Consider the following 22,302-nt stretch of genomic DNA (forward strand, 5'->3'; position numbering starts at 1 on the left):
TGTACACTGGGGTGTAATAAGCTCTTTAGCCATAAGAGGCTTTCTCTCCATTTCAAATCATCTGAGAATGCAGAGTATGCAGGAACTAATCCTCTGTAAACCTGTTAGTGGCTTTTAAAGCTCTCCCTCCATCCCTATTTTATTCCCCTACAACTCCCTGGGTCCATGAAGGGCTGCGTCCAAAATTCCCACAGCGTCTAAACACTCAGTGCTGCCAGGACTCCCACTGTGCGCCAGACTTCCCTGCACGTCTCCACACGTCTGTCCTGCTCTGCAGAGCGGATCGCTAAAGCCTGGGCACATGGTCCCCGAGGTCTGTCCTGCTCTGCAGAGAGGAGCGCTAAAGCCTGGGCACATGGTCCCCGAGGTCTGTCCTGCTCTGCAGAGAGGAGCGCTAAAGCCTGGGCACATGGTCCCCGAGGTCTGGCCTGCTCTGCAGAGAGGAGCGCTAAAGCCTGGGCACATGGTCCCCGAGGTCTGTCCTGCTCTGCAGAGAGGAGCGCTAAAGCCTGGGCACATGGTCCCCGAGGTCTGTCCTGCTCTGCAGAGAGGAGCGCTAAAGCCTGGGCACATGCTCCCCGAGGTCTGTCCTGCTCTGCAGAGAGGAGCGCTAAAGCCTGGGCACATGGTCCCCGAGGTCTGGCCTGCCTGGCTTTTTATTTATTATTTTTATTTATTTAACCTTTATTTAACTAGGCAAGTTAGTTAAGAAAAAAATATTATTTATAATGGCGGCCTACCCCGGCCAGACCCGGACGACAGTGGGCCAATTGTGCGCCGCCGTATGGGACTCCCAATCACAGCCGGATGTGATACCGTCTGGATTCGAACCATGGACCGTAGGGACGCCTCTTGCACTGAGATGCAGTGCCTTAGACCTCTGCGCCACTCGGGAGCACGGCTACACACACTCCTCGTCCATAATGCCCACCCACATGCCCACTGTGTCCAGGCAGCTACCCCTCCTCTACATCATACCAATCTTATCTTCATACCCACTCCAAGACAACTCTCTTTTCACTCTTGCTTCACCTGCCGTCATACTCCACTAGCGCATCCCACAGTATATAAACAGGATGTTCTAGATAGCTGGATTTGTGGTCCAAAAGTACTCTATACCCTACCACTAATGACCATGTATGCCAGTAAGTGATGACACATTATCACAAATCACACACATTTGTGGTATGTCGCTCTGCCTATGTTTACATAAGAGACTCCAGGCCTATATCAGTGTTTAATCTTGAACCTCTATCAATGGGTAAGATCTATGTCAAAATCTAAGTCGTTCATAAACATTCAGATGAACCAAATTGAGAAATGGTTTGGGTGAGTGTTGATGGTGCGTATAACTTCAACAACCTTGATCCACATAAAGAGAAACAGCTGTAACTCTGCACCTCAGGTTAGACATAATGGGAGAAGGAATGAGCTGTCTGACCTAAATGTTATTGGGTTTATCTGTACAAATTACAGATGGAAAGTAATGTAGTTCCTGTAATGTAGTTTAGTTAGTACTGCATTAACGACATTAATTTATCAATATTTCATATTAGGTATTGTCTATAAAATATATATAATGAGAGAGGCCTGAATGGGATAGCCAGTCTGTAGAGGAACAACAACCAAACACAGACACCTTCCTGTCACTGTGTCCTCTCTAGGTTTGTTGACACTGTATTTAATTCTAATCCCAAGGTAGGGATATCCTAGGGATTAACACCAAACACATCAATTTAAAAACACACGGACAGGCTAGCTGACACCAGGACCACCAAGCATCCCCCCTTCCGCCAACAACTCCAACTCCTTGTGTATACTGCTTGTGTATTTGTATTTATTATGGATCCACATTAGCAGCTGCCAAAGCAGCAGCTACTCTTCCTGGGATCCAGAAAACTTAAGGCAGTTAATACAATTTTAAAAACATTACATTCACAGATTTCACAACACACTGTGTGTGTGTGTGTGTATGTGTGGGTGGGTGTGTGCGTGTGTATGCATGTGTGTGCGAGAGAGAGAGAAAGAGAGAGGAGGGGGGTTACTTTAGTACTCTAGGAACCTTATGGCAGGTTTATGTACAGTAGATCACCTGAGTCCTCCTCAGGCCAACGGTTGTGAGGTACACAAATAGTCCATTGTTCACATTCACAAAACACAGCTATCGGCTGGTAAGGAAGACATTTTATGAATGTTTTATGAAGACAGTTTATGAATGGGCCAATATGAAAAAGACTGAATGCTAAGTTTCAGGGAATGGGTCCATAGAGATAAGTTGTCTGAGCCGGTAGAGTCAGGAAAGTGAGGTGCCTGTGTTTTTCTCATGGAGTCTGCAAAGTGCTCTGCTCGAGGTGAGACAAGGCAAGGCTATGCAACATTCACCTCTTAAAACAACACATTTTTACCGGTTGTGTGTGCATGTGTTTTGAAAGTGTTTATCCAGGAATAATTGCTGACACACACAGTCACGCACACACATAGCAGGATGATGAGCTTCAATCCTATCACAGACGTACAGACAGCACCTTCCCAGTAACTGTATGTGTGTGTATGTGTGTGTGTCACCACAACTCACCACTGATAGAGAACAGTGTGAAGTCCTGCTCTCCCTCCACGGTGGCCACACACTCCAGCGTGTGGAATCTTCCTGTGGTGATGTTCAGCCTGCTCTCCACCTCCGTCTTCCCAAAGGAAGGACTCAACAACGTCACCGTGACAATGTCCTGCTCCTCTTGAGTGGCGTTCATCTGGTGGGAGCACCTGAGGGGGACAATGGGACAAACTGTCTACCAAACTAGTGTAACTGAATTTGGGTGTTGTTTTCAGTAGCTTTGAGTCCATTGTTTCATGTGGCACTAAACACAGCAGTTGTTATTGTAAAACGGATGAATGTACTGTTATGTACTGAGTATACAAACGGGAGACTAAGGGTTCACATTAGATCATGGACATTTAAAAGTGAGGAATTTTTTATTGAAATGCAAGTCATTTAGAGTCAACCATCCCCTCTTTCCCCAATTATGTTCACCATAAGTGCACTTCAAAATAACAGCCAGGTACAGAGAGTCTGTACAGCACTGGGGCATGACGCATACGAACATACATTGGTCTTAAATCAATGTTCCCAGATAAAACATCACTGTCCCAGGCTAAATCAATCCATCCCCATCCATGCCAGTCTTCCAGCGCAAACTAAAGGAACCCATACGATCCTCCACATCAGCTAAAACAACATTACCTTAGAGATACACAAAGTCCACAGAGTGAAAACATGCGTTATCCAATATCATCAAGTTACATTATGATGACAGATATAATGTTGAAAGGGATTTGTCTGTTGTTTAAAGTAGAGCACAATGATTGGAAGAAGTAAAGAGTGCCCCATGCAAGGCTCCACATTTCACAGCACCGTACCAAAAACAGCAGCTGTTTTCCACATACTGACAGGCCAAGTCACACTTAAAGAACATCTCAGAGCTTCTTCAGTGTATGTGTGTGCAGTATGTGTGTACAGTATGTGTGTACAGTATGTGTGTACAGTATGTGTGTGCGGTATGTGTGTTCTTTATGTGTGTGCAGTATGTGTGTAGAGTTTGTGTGTGCAGTATGTGTGTACAGTATGTGTGTACAGTATGTGTGTGCGGTATGTGTGTTCTTTATGTGTGTGCAGGATGTGTGTAGAGTTTGTGTGTACAGTATGTGTGTACAGTATGTGTGTACAGTATGTGTGTGTTAATAGTCTAATAAATAACATGAGCTGGAGCACACTCAGAGAACATTATTTAGTGTGGAGCTGCTGACTAACGGAAAATAAACTGCAAGCTATCAAAAAATAAATAGAGAGAGTCGCACACTCTCTATATATATAAACTCCCAGTAATTTACTGGGTATAAATTACTGGGAGTTTATATATAGAGTGTGAGACACTATTTATTTGTGTGTGCCAATAAAGTTGGATGTGTGGGCCAATAAAGGCTGATTTTAAACATTGAGGCATTCCAAAAACATTTCATACCATCACCTAGTACCTTAATTACAAAAAAATCAAATACACATGGCAAGGGTAACTGTAAGCATGTTTGTTTGAGTTGGACAGCTCTCTAAGTTGATTTGATCCTAATTGAAAGTGATTGGATAATGATTAGCCAATCGCCTCTGACTCATTATCAGTGTTTCCTGGGATTGGTGTTGCCATCATCATTATAAATAACTTCCGAGAACATACTGTCCAATCCCCAAATCATAATGTTCATCTCATTTCAAGCCAACAAACCAATCACAAATCACCTCTCTCCAAACCCTGATCACTTCCGTCCACCAACAAATAACACCTGTTCAATCCCACTTCTGCTTATTCTCTGGGAAGGTCAAGACAATTAGACAATTTTGAAACCCTCTCACTAAGGTCTGAAAAGGCGTCTTCTCAAATCAAATCAAATTTTAATGGTTGCATTCACATATTTAACAGATATTATTGTGTAACAAAATTGTTGTGTTCCTAGCTCCAACAGTGCAGTATTATCTAACAATACACCACAATACACACAAATCTAAAAAGTAAAATAATGGAATTAAGATATATAGAAATATTAGGAAGAGCAACGTTGGAGGAAGTAGATAATGGGCTTCATTGCCAAAATCCTGAATTATCCCTTTAAGTCATTACAGTTAAATTTCTAAATTCCCTTGATCTATCAACACAGACCAATCATAGCATATCATTGGGAGTATGTGTGTGTGTTACCCCAGTGATCTCACCTCATATAAGGCTGTTCACAGTAGTACCAGGTGATCTGTGGGGCAGGGTATCCCTCAGCTACACATCGCACCTGTCCATCAACTGGGCCATCATGAGATACAATCTCTGGTTTACCTGAGCACAAACATGTTAGTGTTGATGCCAGGTGGGTATATATAGCATATAAATCAACTGTGATGCTCTGGATTACTGCAGTGTTGATGGTTGGGGGAGGGGGGCGAAAGAAGTGTTGGGCTTTAACACATATGCCAAATGGTCTGTGAAAATCTAGTCATAAATGCCATATCATGTTAATGATGAATTGCATCATATTGACAGTATGCAGAAGTGAAGTCTCAGACTGCCCATTTCCCAATGTAATGTATGTGTGGCTCCAGGGCACCTTAAGATAATATAATGTCATGACTTACTGATAACGTAGACGGTAAATGACTGATTGATTGTTGCATCACCATTGGAGGCATAAAAGGTGTAGACTCCACTCTCTGACATTTTCAAACGCACCAGCCTGAGCTCACTGTTGTACCTGGTGATTAAATCAACCACAAAAATGTAAAAAGCAACTGGTGTTATTGCAGCTGATTTATTTAAGTAAACCACCTCATGATTAACACAGTACCAGGCTTGGTTCAGCAACTGCCCAATGATTCTTTACCACCAGAAAGCCGGTTATTTCCCCACAGTTTAACTGCACAGTATTACAGCACACACAAAAAGCCCAGAAGCACTAATAAATTTTTACTGAATTTCTCAGGCAGCTCTGGAGTGTGGTAAAGCAGGGCCAGGGAAAGGCTGGCTGTTGCATAAAAGTGTAATCATCTCTCAATGACCCAGGGCCAGTTAGGTACCAAAGGTGTTACATTTCAGTGAGAGGGTGTAATGAACATATTCATCATGTGATAGACCCAGGGCAAGGAGAGTGTGTTTTTTTGTATTTGTGTGTGGACGTGTTTAACTATACTTGTTGGGACCAGAAGTCACCACGATAATAGTAAACTAATGAAAATTTGACCAACTGGGGACATTTTGTTGGTACCTACAATGTCAAATGCCATTTCTAGGGGTTTAGGGCTAAGGTTAGAATTAGTGTTAGAATTAGATTTAGGAGCTAGGTTTAGGGTTAAGGTTAGGGTATATGTTAGGGAAAATAGGATTTTGAATGGGACTGAATTGTATGTGCCCACAAGGTTAGCTGTGCAAGAGTGTGTGTGTGTCAGGGTTTCCATTAGCCAGTAATTGCCGGATTTTGGCAGATTTTGGCAGATTTCTTTATTCCGCCCAAATTCTCCGGGATAGCCCTGCGGCTGAGGAGGGAGAGAAAGCGAGAGAGGAACCTTGGCCTAGCCTAATGTTGATTGCGAAGATGGAGGCCTTTTTCATTGAGTAAAACAAAAGTTAGAGAGTACACCTATAGTGAAAAGTCTACAAGGCAGGGCTCCAGACTGTGACCATTTAGTTGCATTTTGCGACCCTTCGACTTGGTTGTGCAAGTAAAAAAATGAATTGGTTGCATCGGTGCGGGCTGCACATTAATTCACCTCACTAAAAACATCATATTTTTTAGGAGGTTAAAAACATGATTAGGTCAAACAGTAAAGTTCATTATCCTCATGATTCCTGTCATGAAAGTGTGTGCCTGCCTGCCCCTGTACCTGTTTCGCTGGGGCCTGTTTCTGTGTCCAGCGAGCCACTCTATCTCTCTCTCCTTTCCTGAGGATAAAAAATCTCTGGGAGAAAGAAAAGTGTTCTGTTTGTATAACATTTGAATATACAGTTGCTGGGAAAAAACAGCTATACTGTTGTCACAGATGGAGTGAAGATGTTCTCAGCTTTCTGTAGGTATACTTTCTATTTCTCAACTCTTCAATTATAAGCTCAATAGCAACTATTTTTACAGATAGGGAGCTAGCGAAATGTGCATTGGCCATTGGGAGTGCATAGGCCTCATTGGACATTTTTTTGGACATTAAATGTACTGTTAAATTAATACATGGTTACTATGAGTGGGTATTATCTTTAGAGTTAGTGATATTGCTAATGTGTTTTGATTTTCCACTTACTCAGGTGGTGAATTAGCCTAAAATAAATTAGCCTATGATATTAGAGCACATAAGGATGCAAGCAAAAAAAAAATAATCTGAAAATTCTGGAGCTCTATTTGAAAAGTAAAATATAACAACAATTGCATCATTGTCTACCCACAATGCATGACAATCACTGGATTAGGTTGCACATTCACATATTTTGAATCCCAACATCACAAGATAATGAAACAACATATTTCTTCAATACCATCTCAGTAGTCTATTACACTGTGAATTACTTTATAAGATGATAGGCCTACTATTTTTTTCTATTGTGTGATGGCACCATTTTTGAGGTTGGTAAAACCAAATCATGGGCTGGTGCCACTAGGAGAAAATGTTCATCTGGAGCTCTGCTACAAAGGTAAAGTCCTCCGTATGGAAAAGTTTTAATGTTGTAGTGAACAAAGATGAGAAGAATGTTGGCGCGGCCAAATGTAGGCTACTGTGCAACACACTCTTCAGGTAGGAAGCAATTTTTCATTAATTTATAATAATTTGTTTTATCATTATTTCATTTAAAAAAAATCATTGTTATTATTGTAGGCCTATTTATTAACCCAGTTATTTAAAATATGCTAAACGTGTTTTGTTTCATTCTGTTGAGACATTTCCATTGGCTAAATTAAGTTCGATCTGTCTTTTTAATTGTGTGCTCTGTAGATGGTTATAAGTAGGCATGTTGTAAAATAAATATCATTAACCCATTGCTGTCATTTGTTGGGTATAGTATGCACAAGCCTTTCTTGGTAATTGCTCCAATATAGCCTGTTCAAAACTTTTGTGAAGGTTTAAACCAGTTTGTAAGTGCATAGTTTAATTTTGTTGAGCCAGTTTCTTTGGCCAAAATAAGTTCCAACTGTAATGTTGTGTTTACCGAAATATAATTTATCCTGTTTGTATTTTCCAAAAAAACAATGGCTTGACATACTTTTGACATTACCCTAATGAATTGTAGAAACGTTTGTGAAGATTTGGTGTGGTGTGGCTAATAGCCTATTATTTTTATAGATTTTTTTATGTTATTTAACCTTTATTTAACTAGGCAAGTCAGTTAATAACAAATTCTTATTTACAATGACGTCCTACCAAAAGGCAAAAAGGCCACTTGCGGGGACGGGTGCTGGGATTAAAAAATTTTAATAAATCAAATATAAATATAGGACAAAACACACATCACGACAAGAGAGACAACACAACACTACATAAAGAGAAACCTAAGACAACAACATAGCAAGGCAGCAACACATGACAACGCAGCATGGTAATAACACAACATAACAACAACATGGTAGCAACACAACATGGTAGCAGCAAAAGCATGGTACAAACATTACTGGGCACAGACAACAGCACAAAGGGCAAGAAGGTAGAGACATCAATACATCACACAAAGCAGTCACAACTGTCAGTAAGAGTGTCCACGATTGAGTCTTTGAATGAAGAGATTGAGATAAAACTGTCCAGTTTGAGTGTTTTTAGCAGCTCGTTCCAGTCGCTAGCTGCAGCGAACTGAAAAAAAGAGCGACCCATGGATGTGTGTGCTTTGGGGAAATAAACAGAGTGTGACTGGCAGAACGTGTGTTGTATGTGGAGGATGAGGGCTGCAGTAGATATCTCAGATAGGGGGGAGTGAGGCCTAAGAGGGTTTTATAAATAAGCATCAACCAGTGGGTCTTGCGATGGGTATACAGAGATTACCAGTTTACAGAGGGGTATAGAATACAGTGATGTGTCCTATAAGGAGCATCAGTGGCAAATCTGATGGCCGAATGGTAAAGAACATCTAGCCACTCGAGAGCACCCTTACCTGCCGATCTATAAATTACGTCTCCGTAATCTAGCATGGGTAAGATGGTCATCTGAATCAGGGTTAGTTTGGCAGCTGTGGTGAAAGAGTAGAGATTACGATAGAGGAAACCATGTCTAGATTTAACCTTAGCCTGGAGCTTTGATATGTGCTGAGAAGGACAGTGTACCATCTAGCCATACTCCCAAGTACTTGTATGAGGTGACTATCTCAAGCTCTAAATCCTCAGAGGTAGTAATCACACCGGTGGGGAGAGGGGCATTCTTCTTACCAAACCACATGACCTTTGTTTTGGAGGTGTTCAGAAAAAGGTTAAGGGCAGAGAAAGCTTGTTGGACACTAAGAAAGCTTTTTTGTAGAGCATTTAGCACAAAATCCGGGGAGCCGCCACCTGAGTATAAGACTGTATCATCTACATATAAATGGATGAGAGAGCTTCCTACTGCCTGCCTGCTGTTGATGTAAATTGAGAAGAGCGTGGGGCCTAGGATCGAGCCTTGGGGTACTCCCTTGGTGACAAGCAGTGGCTGAGACCGCAGATTTTCTGACTTTATACACTGTACTCTTTGAGAGAGATAGTTAGCAAACCAGGCCAAAGACCCCTCGGAGACACCATATACTGCAGGTCTATGATATGAAGACAGTGCGCACCGGTGCTCCAAATGACTCCGACAGCTGAATGAGGTGAGGAAGAACGTTTTAGGCTTACCAGAAGGACTCCTATAATATAAAAATATGATGCTCATCTTTCAAAAAAATATTAAAATTGACAATTTATGAATTAGCCTCTTTCTGTACGCTTATATCTGTATAACAGACAGAGTAACCCATCAGACAAGTATAAATTAATTAATGTCAGTGTCGTAGCATGCCACAGGCATATCTCTATCTCTCTGGGGCTAGGCCTAAACTTCTCTTCCTTTATATTATTACATCAATAGACCTACCCAGCAAACAGGGAACGTCCTGATGACATTCGGCAACATTCCCACTATGTTATCCCACTAACATTCTGGGAAGGTTCTAAGAACATAATTTGATGGTACCAAGGGAATGTTCTCTGGGGGATCTTCGTCTAGTTCCCTGTAAGTTCACAGGACGTCATTGAGGACCATGTCAGGAACGTTTTTAGGACATTCTCAGGACTTTCATCTTACTAGTCCTCAGGAAATCGTGTAATAGCCCCAATGGAACGTTCTTTGGGGGACCTTTGTTTAGTTTCCTTGAAGTTACCAGGATGTCACTGAAGACCATGTCAGGAACATGGCAGGAACTTTTTAGGTCATTAATTTTACTAGTCCTTAGGATGTCACGTGATGGTCCCAATGAAACGTTCTCAGGTTTGTTCCGGGGATGTTTTTAGGACGTTGAGTCATGGTCCCTAAAGGTTTTTTCTAGTTCCCGGTTGGTCCCAGGGACATTCCCGGGGATGTTTTTAGAACATTATTGGGATGTTGAGTCATGGTCCCCTGGAGGTTTTGTCTAGTTACCGGTTGGTCCCGCGGACATCCCCAGGACATTCTTGGGACGTTGTGTGAAGGTCCCCTGAACATTCTTGGGGGATTGTATCATGGTCCCCTGGAGGTTCTTGTCAGATGATGGTCCCAGTTGTCTCAGTGTATTTTTATTATATATAATTTTGGGGGGGTATTTTACCTTATTTTTCTCCCCAATTTCAATCTTGTCTTATCACTGCAACTCCCCAACGGGCTCGGGAGGCGAAGGTCGAGTCATGCGTCCCCCGAAACATGACCCGCCAAACCACACTTCTTAACACCCGCCACTTAACCCGGAAGCCAGCCGCACCAATGTGTCGAGGAAACATTGTTCAACTGGCGACCGAGGTCAGCCTGTTTGTTACCGGTTGTTGGGACGATGTGTCAAGGTCCCTTGAACATTCTTGGGGGATTGCGTCATTGTCCCCTGGAGATTCTTGTCAGGTGATGGTCCCAGTTGTCTTGGCAGGCCAATATCTGTAATTTATTGATGGCACGGGCTGCGTGGGTGGATGGCCTAATGGGTTACGCACCCAATGCATATGGATGACAGGTCAATTCTTTAATGTCTGATAAATTAAATCTTACCGGTCACTTGTCCAGCGCCAAATTATCCTAACGGAAACCTGGTGGATGAGTGTGTGTGTTTGTTTGCATGTGTGTGTACCTGTGTTGGTGGTTCTGTTTGGTGATGACATGATCAGAGGTGTTCCTCAGCTGCTGGCCTGAGAAGCTCCAGGAGAACGTGTGTGGTTTGGGATAGGCCTCCATGTCCACATGCAGGGACAGACTCTCCCCAGCACGCACACGCACAGAACTGTTATCTGACGGAGCCAGGTTGATGAAACCTCTATCTGGAAGACATACAATAACCCACAGGTCAGACACATTGACAGTCACCCACATGAAAATACCTTTGACTCTTCTTAACAAAACCACTCCATTTCCACTTAGATTTTCAAATTAGTGTTGCGATAGTTTCACGTTAAGGAAATACATAATACAACCCATTCAAATGGAGAATTTCAATATAGATCAGAAGTGCACTGCAATGCCATATACTCACCATAGACGTCCAGCCAGATTGACTCAGAGCTGATCCCCCTCTCATTCTGACCCTCACATCGATATCTCCCAGAATTCTGTGTCCCGACAGAGTTGACTTGGAGTGTAGCGCTGCGAACGTGTGTGATGGGCTCAGTCAGGATGCGTGAGCCATTCTCCACTGCCGGTTGCTGTGGATACGAAGCCCACACGGCATCCTGTCAATCAACACCCAGAGATCTATAGAGATTAACCCTGTCTGGTCTGGGCTGCATTCCTTCCCTCCCCGGGCAGGGGGACAGGAGGGCTTACCTCACACACCCACACACACACACACCACACACACACACACACACACGCACACACACGCACACACACGCACACACACGCACACACACGCACACACACGCACACACCTCAGGACCCTGAGACTCAGTAAACATACACACACAGCCAACTGAACATCACACTAATTTCTCAAGATACTGATGTTTCAGACTTGGAACATTTTGGACTCTCTAGAAAATATAAAAAGACATTTAACTTTTGCTCTATTTCAGTAAAAATCTATTTTCCAATCAGTCTATTGGAGAGCTGTCCTATAGGTATCCCTCCAGCCTCCCTGGCCAACCCCTCAGAGAGAGGGCAAAGGGTTCTCACCGTGCCCGGCGGAGCGACCCACTTCAGCTTGATGTCTCCGTTGACGTTGGTGGTGCTGCAGGTCAGGGTGAGATTCTGGCCCCGCGTCAGGACCACCCTCTTGGGCCCACGCAACTCAATCACAGGGGGCACATCTGGGACTGAGTAAAACATGTCAGAATATCAAATAAACTATGTCACGGATACAGTACTTCACATCCCAGAACACAAACACAGGAGTGATTGTGTTAGTGCCTACATGCACAGATGCACGCACAGTTAATGTTATTTTACCTGGTCGCACAGTCAGATCATAGCTGTGTGATTTAACGAGGGCACCGCCCAGTCTGCCAGTGCAGATGTAACAGCCCTCAAAGGCCTTCTTAGTGTCATAGATAACCATGCCCCGCTCCAGGCTGGCAGCATAGTGGAGATCATTAGGGAGGGCACCGCCATGGCATGGCTCCAAGCGCAGGTTGACCACTCTCGGGTCGGTTGCTAGGCAGGGGATGGAGGCACTGTCTCCCGCACGAGTCAGGATACTGAACACAATGGTCTTTCTAAAGACATTATCAGGATCTGCCCAAAAAAAATGACTTTAAATCAACAGTGTGGTATGAAAACAGTCTCAGATATATGGAACGATGTCCAGAGTACACGTGCTCTATGTATAGTACTGAGAGAAGAGATTAGGAGATAGTGCTAATTATGTTATTCAAACATGGAGACAGATCCAGCTTGATCTTTAGCCAACAATCAATCAATTAGTGACACACATATACACACACACACACACTGTAGGCACTTTCCAAGAAATAAGCAGTTATTTTTTTTATTTAACCTTTATTTAACTAGGCAAGTCAGTTAAGAACAAATTCTTATTTACAATGACGGCCTACCACGGGCAAACCCGGAAGACACTGGGCCAATTGTGCGCCGCCCTATGGGACTCCCAATCATGGCTGGATGTGATACAGCCTGGATACAAGCCAAGGACTGTAGTGATGCCTCTTGCACTGAGACGCAGTGCCTTAGACCGCTGCGCCACTCAGGAGCCCAGATGCACTGCCATATGGACATGGCACGATCCAAAGACTGATCCAAAGACTGATCAATCCAGTAAACACCTTCATGCACAAACATACCCACACACAGTGCCCCTCCAAAAAAAGATTTCATTACTTGTTCTGCCTCAAATAAATGTTCACAAGCCTCTCAGAGGCTTACCTTTCTTGTATGCACACTTTCTCCCACCCACTCTTTCTCACTCACGCACTCACTCATACCCTTATACCAGTGGATCTCAATCCTGGGGACACAAAGGGGTGCACTTTTTTGTTTTGCCCTAACACTACACACCCGATTCAAACCATCAACTCGTCATCAGGCTTTGATGATTTGAGATAGGTGTGTAGTGTTAGGGGGAAGAAACAAAATGTGCATCCCTTTGGGTCCCCAGGACCAGGATTGAGAGCCACTGCCTTATACACATAAAAGCTCCCACATACATGCCCACACATGTAAACAGGGCTATGAATGTTGACTCAGAAAGAAACACACCTTTGACGTAGACGTAGATAGAGCTCTGCTCTCCGGTTCTCTCCTCCAGACAGATGTATCGGCCCATGTGGCCAGGCTGAGCTCTGGGAATTTTCAGGACGGACGACCCATTAGTCCGCTCCTCGCCCCTCAGTTTGGGGCGATCCTCCCGCTTCCACTGCACCACCTGGTCACCCTGGCAAAGCAGGCTGAAGGGGATGTTGAGTGGAATGACCAGGTGGAGGCCTCTGGGGGTGATGGTGGGTCTGGCGCTACCTGTAGTAACATGGTTGGGATGGTCATTAAAGTATAGATCAAATAGGCTCTGGATATCATGCACATAGTCACTGAAAACGTAATCACAAAACGCCACAGTCCTCACTCCGTGTCATATAACACACGTTTAACAGAATGGCGTAAATAAGTAAGTACAAGTGCCTATCATTAACAGCAAAGAGTGCACTGCAGGGACTTCAACAGTAATAGTCGGCTAGAAATCAGAGGAGGCTGGTGGGAGGAGACATAGGAGTATAGGCTCATTGTAATGGCTGGAAGGGAATAAATAGAACGGTATCAAACATCAAACATACGGAAACAACATTCATTTAATGTATTCCATTCCAGCCATTACAATGAGCCCATCCTCCTATAGCTCCTCCTACCAGCCTCCTCTGCTAGAAATGTATGTCAACACTGAGGACGGGTAGACAAGACCCTCAGAGCTTGTTTTGCATGCACTTTGATATTAATACAAATCATTATCATAGCACTCCTAGCAACATATTGACAACACTTTATGACTGAAAAATGACAGGTGAGTTATCGCTTTGGCAAAGATGTAAAACAATGCACCATGTACAATTCTTGGCACAACTTGAAATCTAACTGCAGCAATATCAGCACGGGAGGAGTGTCATATTGATTTTGTCTTGAACGCCAAACAAGTTATCTCCCGTCCCATTCCCTATGTGCCCTTCGGCTCTCAACCCGACAGAAATGTTACGGTATGAAATAGTCAACTAGAACACTTTGAATAAAGCCTAAATAGAATTTGGCAGAGGATGGGTTAGAACAGTGGAAAAGAAAAATCACCCACAGGCAACACAAAATAAACTGCAGAGCAGACAACCCCTGCACAGGTGAGATGTAGGTAGAACTGGCCTACCTGGGCATTGCGTCCAGGACAAAGACTCGCCAGGTACAACGTACTGTGCGCTGTTCTCTTTAACAGACCACCAACCAGCCAAAGCCCACCATGCAGAACAACCTGGACTCAAAGCACTTTGTATTATTATGTTCGTAAATCTGAGACACCCCATATTGCATTGCTTGTTACGTTTTGTATGGTATGTATTAATTTGTGGATGTCCATCACCCATTTAGTATGATACAGTGGTTTGCGAAAGTATTCACCCCCTTGGCATTTTTCCTATTTTGTTGCCTTACAACCTGGAATTGGAATAGATTTTGGGGGAGGTTGTGTCATTTGATTTACACAACTTGCCTACCACTTTGAAGATGCTAAATATTTTTTCTTGTGAAACAAACAAGAAATATCACACAAAAAAATAAAAACGTATCTAAGCATATCTATTCACCCCCCAAAGTCAATACTTTATAGAGACACCTTTTGTAGCAATTACAGCTGCAAGTCTCTTGGGGTGTGTCTCTATAAGCTTGGCACATCTAGCCACTGGGATTTCTGACCATTCTTCAAGGCATAACTGCTCCAGCTCCTTCAAGTTGGATGGGATCCGTTGGCGTACAATTGGATTGGGGTCTGGGCTTTTTGAGGTCTGGGCTTTGACTAGGCCATTCCAAGACATTTAAATGTTTCCTCTTAAACCACTCGAGTGTTGCTTTGGCAGTATGCTTAGTGCCATTGTCCTGCTGGAAGTTGAACCTCCATCCCAGTCTCAAATCACTGAAATAGGTTTTCCTCAAGAATTTCCCTGTATTTAGCGCCATCCATCATTCCTTCAATTCTGACCAGTTTCCCAGTCCCTTCCGATGAAAAACATCCCCACAGCATGATTCTGCCACCACCATGGGATGGTGTTCTCGGGGTGATGAGAGGTGTTGGGTTTGTTACGCAAAGCAAGACCTCAGAATGGTATTTTGGAACGCTCAGTTATTGACCTTAGAAATATCCGTCTGTAATTTAATTCGTTACAGGTGTTAGAAACATCATAACGAAGTTATTTTAAACCGAGTTATATCAGTTTATGCGAGTATGTTGCTATTTTTGGAATTTCCTTAGTATTGAGTATAACGTTTTGGGCATGCTGTTTGGTATAGCTACTTGTTAGCTGCTACTTCCGAATTTGAACACGACTTTTTACAACCAAGCAACAATTCTTTTGGACTAAGGACCACTTCGCCAAGATTCTGATGGAAGCTCGTCCAAAAGTAAGAGCTATTTATGATGTTATTCCGTATTTATGTGGAAAAATGTGGACGTATTTGTCGGCCATTATTGCGGCACTAGTCTGGCTGTAACGCACACTGTATGTCTAATAACGTTAATTTAAAAAATCTAACTCAGCGATTGCATTAAGAACTAATTTGTCTTTCAATTGCTGTCCAACCTGTATTTTTTTAGTCAAGTTTATGAATAGCTTTCGATAAGAGTAGGTGCCTTTCCAAGATGGCGCCGGCCAGAATGCATGCCCTGTTGCTACTGATCACATTGTATAACCACGGTGTGTGCTGCTAAATATGCACATTTTCGAACAAAACCTATATGGATTGTGTAATATGATGTTACAGGACTGTCATCTGAAGAATTCTGAGAAGGTTAGTGAAAAAATTAATAGCGTTTGGTGGTTTATAACGTTATTGCTATTTTTGCCTTGAATCAATGCTGCTGTGTGACTGACTATTGTAGTAAGCTAAGATAACGCTATATTGTGTGTTTCGCTGTGAAACACTTAGAAAATCTGACATATTGGCTATATTCACATGATCTGTGTCTTTCATCTGCTGTACGCTGTGTATTTTTAAGAAATGTTTTATGATGAGTAATTAGCTAATACACGATGGTCTCTGTAGTTATTCTAGTCATTTTAGTGACAGTTGTGATGGGGGCTGCAATTGTAAACTATGATTTATACCTGAAATATGCACATTTTTCTAACAAAACCTATGCTATACAATAAATATGTTATCAGACTGTCATCTGATGAGGTTGTTTCTTGGTTAGTGGCTATTTATATCTTTATTTGGTCGAAATTGTGATAGCTACCTATGCAGGAAAAAAATGGTGGACAAAAAAAGTTGTGTCTTTTACTATCGTGGTTAGCTAATAGATTTACATATTGTGTCTTCCCTGTAAAACATTTTAAAAATCAGAGATGATGGCTTGAATCACAAGATCTGTATCTTTCATTTGGTGTCTTGGACTTGTGATTTCATGAACATTTTATTTGATGATATCCCTGTAACTTTAGGATAGGCTATGCTAGTCAGCTTTTGTGATGGGGGTGCTCCCGGATCCGGGTTTGTGAGGCGTTAGAGGTTTTAAGCAATGGCTTTTTTTCTGGCTACTCTTCCGTAAAGCTCAGCTCTGTGGAGTGTATGGCTTAAAGTGGTCCTATGGACAGATACTCCAATCTCCGCTGTGGAGCTTTGTAGCTCCTTCAAGGTTATCTTTGGTCTCTTTGTTGCCTCTCTGCTTAATGCCCTACTTGCCTGTTCCATGAGTTTTGGTGGGCGGCCCTCTCTTGGCAGGTTTGTTGTGGTGCCATATTCTTTCCTTTTTTTAACAATGGATTTAAATGGTGCTCCGCGGGATGTTCAATGTTTCTGATATTTTTTTATAACCCAACCCTGATCTGTACTTCTCCACAACTTTGTCCCTGACCTGTTTGGCAAGCTCCTTGGTCGTCATGGTGCTGCTTGCTTGGTGGTGTTGCAGACTCTGGGACCTTTCAGAACAGGTGTACATATACTCAGATCATGTGACAGATCATGTGACACTTAAATTGCACACAGGGGGACTTTATTTAATTAATTATGTGACTTCTGAAAGTAATTGGTTGCACCAGATGTTATTTATGGTCTTCATAGCAAAGGGGTGAATACATATGCATGCACTACCCCCCCCAAAAAATTTAATTTCTTAAAAATAAAAAATAAAATCATTTCACTTAACCAATTTGGACTATTTTGAGAATGTCCATTACATGAAATCCAAATAAAAATACATTTAAATTACAAGTTGTAATGCAACAAAATATGAAAAGCGCCAAGAGGGATTAACACTTTTGCAAGGCACTGTATGTTACGAATTTGCAAAAAGTACAATATGTAATGAATTTGCAAAACGTGTTATATGTTATTAATTTGCAAAACGTGCAATATGTTACAAATTTGCTAAATGAATGATATGTATTACATTCTAGCTAGGTGGCTAACGTTTGCTAGCCTGCTAACGTTAGCTAGGCTAGAGGTTAGGGTTAGGGGTCAGGGTTAAGGTTAAGGTTAGGGTTAAGTTTAAGTTTAGGAGTTAGGTTAAAGGATTAAGGTTTGGGTTAGGGGAAGGAGAAGGATTAGCTAAAATGGTTAAGGTTAGGTGAAGGGTTTAGCTAAAAGGTTTAAGTTTAGGGTTAGGAGAAGGGTTAGCGAACATGCTAAGTAGTTGCAAAGTAGTTAAACGAAGTAAAAATTGAAATGTTGCAAAATTGTCTAAAATGCTAAAGTTGTCCGTGATGAGATTCAAACTCGCATCCCTTGGGTTGATAGACGTTCAGGCAGCAGGTTAGGTGAAGGTTTGGTAAAACGTTAGGGTTAGCTAACATGCTAAGTAGTTGCAAAGTAGCTAAAAACTTTCTAATTAGCTCAAATGCTAAAGTTGACCGTGATGAAATTCGAACTCGCGACTTTTAGGTTGATAGACATTTGCAGCATATGCCCACCAATCCACCCTACATTAGTTTTTGGTCAAGAACACTAAGGCAACCTGCCTAAATTACTACCGACCCGTAGCACTCACGTCTGTAGCCATGAAGTGCTATGAAAACCTGGTAATGGCTCACATCAACACCTTTATCCCAGAAACCCTAGACCCACTCCAATTTGCATACCGCCCCAACAGATCCACAAACAATGCAATCTATATTGCACTCAACACTGCCCTTTCCCACCTGGACAAAAAGAACACCTACGTGAGAATGCTGTTCATTGACTACAGCTCAGCGTTCAACACCATACTGCCCTCAAAGCTCATCACTAAACTAAGGACCCTGGGACTGAACACCTCCCTCTGCAACTGAATCCTGGACTTCTTGGCGGGCCGAAACCAGGTGGTAAGGGTATGTACCAACATATCCGCCTCGCTGATCCTCAACACGGGGGCCCCTCAGAGGTGTATGCTCAGGCTCCTCCTGTACTCCCTGTTCATGCCCCCACAGCATGCCCCCATTCTCATCGACAGGGCTGTAGTGGAGCAGGTTGAGAGCTTCAAGTTCCTTGGTGTCCACATCAAACAAACTATCATCGTCCAAACACACTAAGTTAGTCGTGAAGAGGGCACTACAAAACCTATTTCCCCTCAGGAGACTGAAAATATTTGGCATGTGTAACGGATGTGAAATGGCTAGCTAGTTAGCGGGTACGCGCTAATAGCGTTTCAATCAGTTACGTCACTTGCTCTGAAACCTAGAAGTAGTGTTTCCCCTTGCTCTGCAAGGGCCGTGGCTTTTGTGGAGCGATGGGTAACGACGCTCCGTGGGTGTCAGTTGTTGATGTGTGCAGAGGGTCCCTGGTTCGCGCCCGGGTCGGGGCGAGGGGACGCCATAAAGTTATACTGTTAAACATGGGTCCTCAGATCCTCAAAAGGTTCTACAGCTGCACCATCGAGAGCATCCTGACTGGTTGCATCACTGCCTGCTGTGGCAACTGCTCGGCATCCAACTGCAAGGCACTACAGAGGGTAGTGCGTACGGCCCAGTGCTTCACTGGGACTCCCAATCATGGGAGCAAAGCTTCCTGCTATCCAGGACCTCTACACCAGGCGGTGTCAGAGGAAGGACCTAAAAATTGTCAAAGACTCCAGCCACCCTCGTCATGGACTGTTCTCTCTGCTTCCGCATGGCAAGCAGTACCGGAGCACCAAGTCTAGGTCCAAAGGGCTTCTTAACAGCTTCTACCCCCAAGCCATAAGACTCCTGTATAGCTAATCAAAGGGCTATTCAGGCCCCTCTTTAACGCTGCTGCTACTCTCTGTTTATTATCTATGCATAGTCACTTTAACTCTAACTACATGTACATATTACCTCAATTACCTCGACTAACCGGTGGCCCCGCACATTGACTCTGTACCGGTACCCCCTGTATATAGCCTTGCTATTGTTATTTGACTGCTGCTGTTTAATTATTTGTTACTTATATTTTCTGTTTTTTACTTAAGACTTATTTTTCTTAAAACTTCTTAAAGCATTGTTGGTTAAGTGCTTGTAAGTAAGCATTTCATTGTAAGGTTGTATTCGGTGCATGTGACAAATACCATTTGATTTGATTAATGTAACCATATGTAAAGTAAGGTCCAATTAGGAATGGGCCGACGTGTTAATGTTCAATCCTAAGTTACCAAAGTGTAATAGAAGTGAAGATTGGTGTTCTGTTTTTATATTTTTACAAGTGGAGTGTCTCGGATTTACGTACAGAATAATACGAAATGCTTTGACCAAGTTGTGCAGGGAAATTCCCTCCACTCTACTCCACTCTATAGACGAAAGCATTCCTCTATTTCAGGAAGCATCACTTCACAGGATAACTGACATTATTTATCTGCCTTTGCCTGATTTCAAGTGGGTGTTGTTTGGATTGATTATTCAACCATGTAAGCAATTACAAGCAGAGTTAGGCCTTCCATTGACAACTCAATATTGCTCAATAAACCTTAAATGAAATCTATAAGTAAGGCATGTAATTATAGGTGAGACATTAAATTCACTGGTGAGGCATGTTGTAAGTTCTATAAAAAAATGTGTTATATGGTACATGAAGCCCTAACACAAACACAATTACAAGGCTTAAAAAACTGAGATTTAATGCAAATGTTGATATAAAATTGTTGATTTGAAAATGTATGACAAAAGTTTCTCTGTATAGGCTAGGCTAATGGTCACAAAAATTATATTAAACGCTACAGACCCACAGGTCTATGCAAAACTAACTCTTCGAAAATGCCCCTGCCTATTTACCTACTTCTAAGAAATGTCTCGACATTTCCATAATGACAGTTATTGCTGAGATGACAAGATATGACTAGGACAGCGCTTATCTGAGCCAATGACTCGAGGCTCTTGGAAAATAACAAGCCATTTAGCGAGCATATACAAACAGTCCTACTAGACTATTGAACTAACGTTCCCAAAGAATGTAGTTGATCAAAACAAGTGTCATTCTTTAATTGAAAAAATATTCCTAATTGTAATGTCTAACAAGTATTTTAGACTACAACGAGGTCACTTATCAATCTGTGCATGAAGAAATCGCTGTTAATTTACTTTTTTCCAATGTCTCCGTGCTTTGCCCGGTCCACTAGATTCATTATTGAGAAGAACGCAACCTGATGCTGCGCGCACAAATATCCAATGTCCTCATTAGGTTTCAGTGATTAACTAAAAATGTCCAGGTACCGGGTATCTCTACATCCTGAACGATAAAGTTCTAATCCGCTGAAAAAAAGTGTATGCTAGGCTACAATACAATTCTTAACTGTAGAAATTGCATGTTTATGGCGCACCAATATATATATATATATATATATATATATATATATATATATATATATATATATATATATATATATATATATATATATATATATATAATAATGAGCAAAACAGTGGCAACAAATCTATTTAGTACAGTGACCATGGTGATCATGTTCGTGAAGTGTGATCAATCACCAAGTGGTTAAAATAAACTTATGTAAAACAACAACTACCCCCACAACTGTTGGCAGAGAGACAATGTTGACCAATATTATGTCTTACCTGTTTGGAAGGATAACTGCAACAAGACAGAAAACAGTACCCAGTGGTATTCCATTATTACAATTCCATCTATATTGCAGTGCGGTGCCAATGTCTGCTCTGAAGAGCTCGCGCTTGTAAATGCCGCGGATTGCTCCGCAGTTGAGTGAAGGCTTAAAACATGCAGATGAACGTCTTAAACGCTCATTGCACAGGGGTATTGTGTTGAAGTACTAGATCAACGGGTGGTGATGTTGTGTTGAACTGCGTCTATAGAGGTCGTTCGTGGGCAGGGTGCGGGTTGTGTGCCATCAACAATAATAAGCATTTCAATTACATTCCATGCATGCCAGAACTTCACAGCAATACTTTGCATTGGAAGCATAGCCGCGGGAAGCACTGAAAAAATAAATAATAATACTATATAATTTGTTATCAATATCTTTTCACAAAAGTAGTGGCTTTACTAGTATTAACATACCAATATAGACAATTAAAATTGTTCATCATCTCTGCTTTGGCAAAAAAGGTAGTTGTATAATTAAGAAGAGTATCTTGTAGGATTCAATAGTTGGAATTGTAAGAGTTGTTGCCCTGTCTCTTTCTCTGTGATGTCATTCTAATGGAATCCAGAAAGAGCAAAACCCTGTCCTCAAACATTTACATTAAAATGTGCAAAGTTATGGGCAAAGACCCAAAACATCCACATCAAATTAAATATTTGTATTGATTAAATAACGTGGTACATGAAGCCCCACCAAAACACCAAAAAACACCATTCCAAGGTTTAACAAACTGAGTTTGAATGCAAATGTTGAGATAAAAATTGTTGAGATAAAAATGTATGACAAAAGCCTCTCTGCATAGGCTAGGCAAATGGTCACAAAAATCTATACAACACTACAGGCCCACAGTAGGTCTATGCAAAACCAACTCTTAGAAAATGAC

The 22,302-nt window shown here is 42.2% G+C and overlaps 1 protein-coding gene across 2 annotated transcripts in view; it reads right to left on the minus strand.

The window, feature by feature from the left end:
* LOC129869625 (mast/stem cell growth factor receptor Kit-like) overlaps positions 1-21,579 on the minus strand; it is a 43,586-nt gene extending 22,007 nt beyond the window's left edge. Inside the window, exons 1-9 of one of the 2 annotated variants that reach the window (XM_055944210.1) lie at positions 21,376-21,579; positions 13,394-13,648; positions 12,128-12,412; positions 11,855-11,994; positions 11,217-11,385; positions 10,818-11,004; positions 5,171-5,286; positions 4,760-4,874; positions 2,576-2,760 (exon numbers count right to left, since the gene is read on the minus strand). In XM_055944210.1, coding sequence (XP_055800185.1) covers positions 2,576-2,760; positions 4,760-4,874; positions 5,171-5,286; positions 10,818-11,004; positions 11,217-11,385; positions 11,855-11,994; positions 12,128-12,412; positions 13,394-13,648; positions 21,376-21,430 — 1,507 coding nt within the window. In that variant the 5' untranslated portion in view covers positions 21,431-21,579. Of the gene's footprint in view, positions 1-2,575; positions 2,761-4,759; positions 4,875-5,170; positions 5,287-10,817; positions 11,005-11,216; positions 11,413-11,854; positions 11,995-12,127; positions 12,413-13,393; positions 13,649-21,375 lie in introns of both variants that reach the window. The other variant, XM_055944209.1, reaches the window with a different exon arrangement.
* Positions 21,580-22,302: the final 723 nt, after the last annotated feature.

Source organism: Salvelinus fontinalis, chromosome 14, assembly GCF_029448725.1.
Source record: "Salvelinus fontinalis isolate EN_2023a chromosome 14, ASM2944872v1, whole genome shotgun sequence".
In the NCBI taxonomy this organism is placed as follows: domain Eukaryota; kingdom Metazoa; phylum Chordata; class Actinopteri; order Salmoniformes; family Salmonidae; genus Salvelinus; species Salvelinus fontinalis.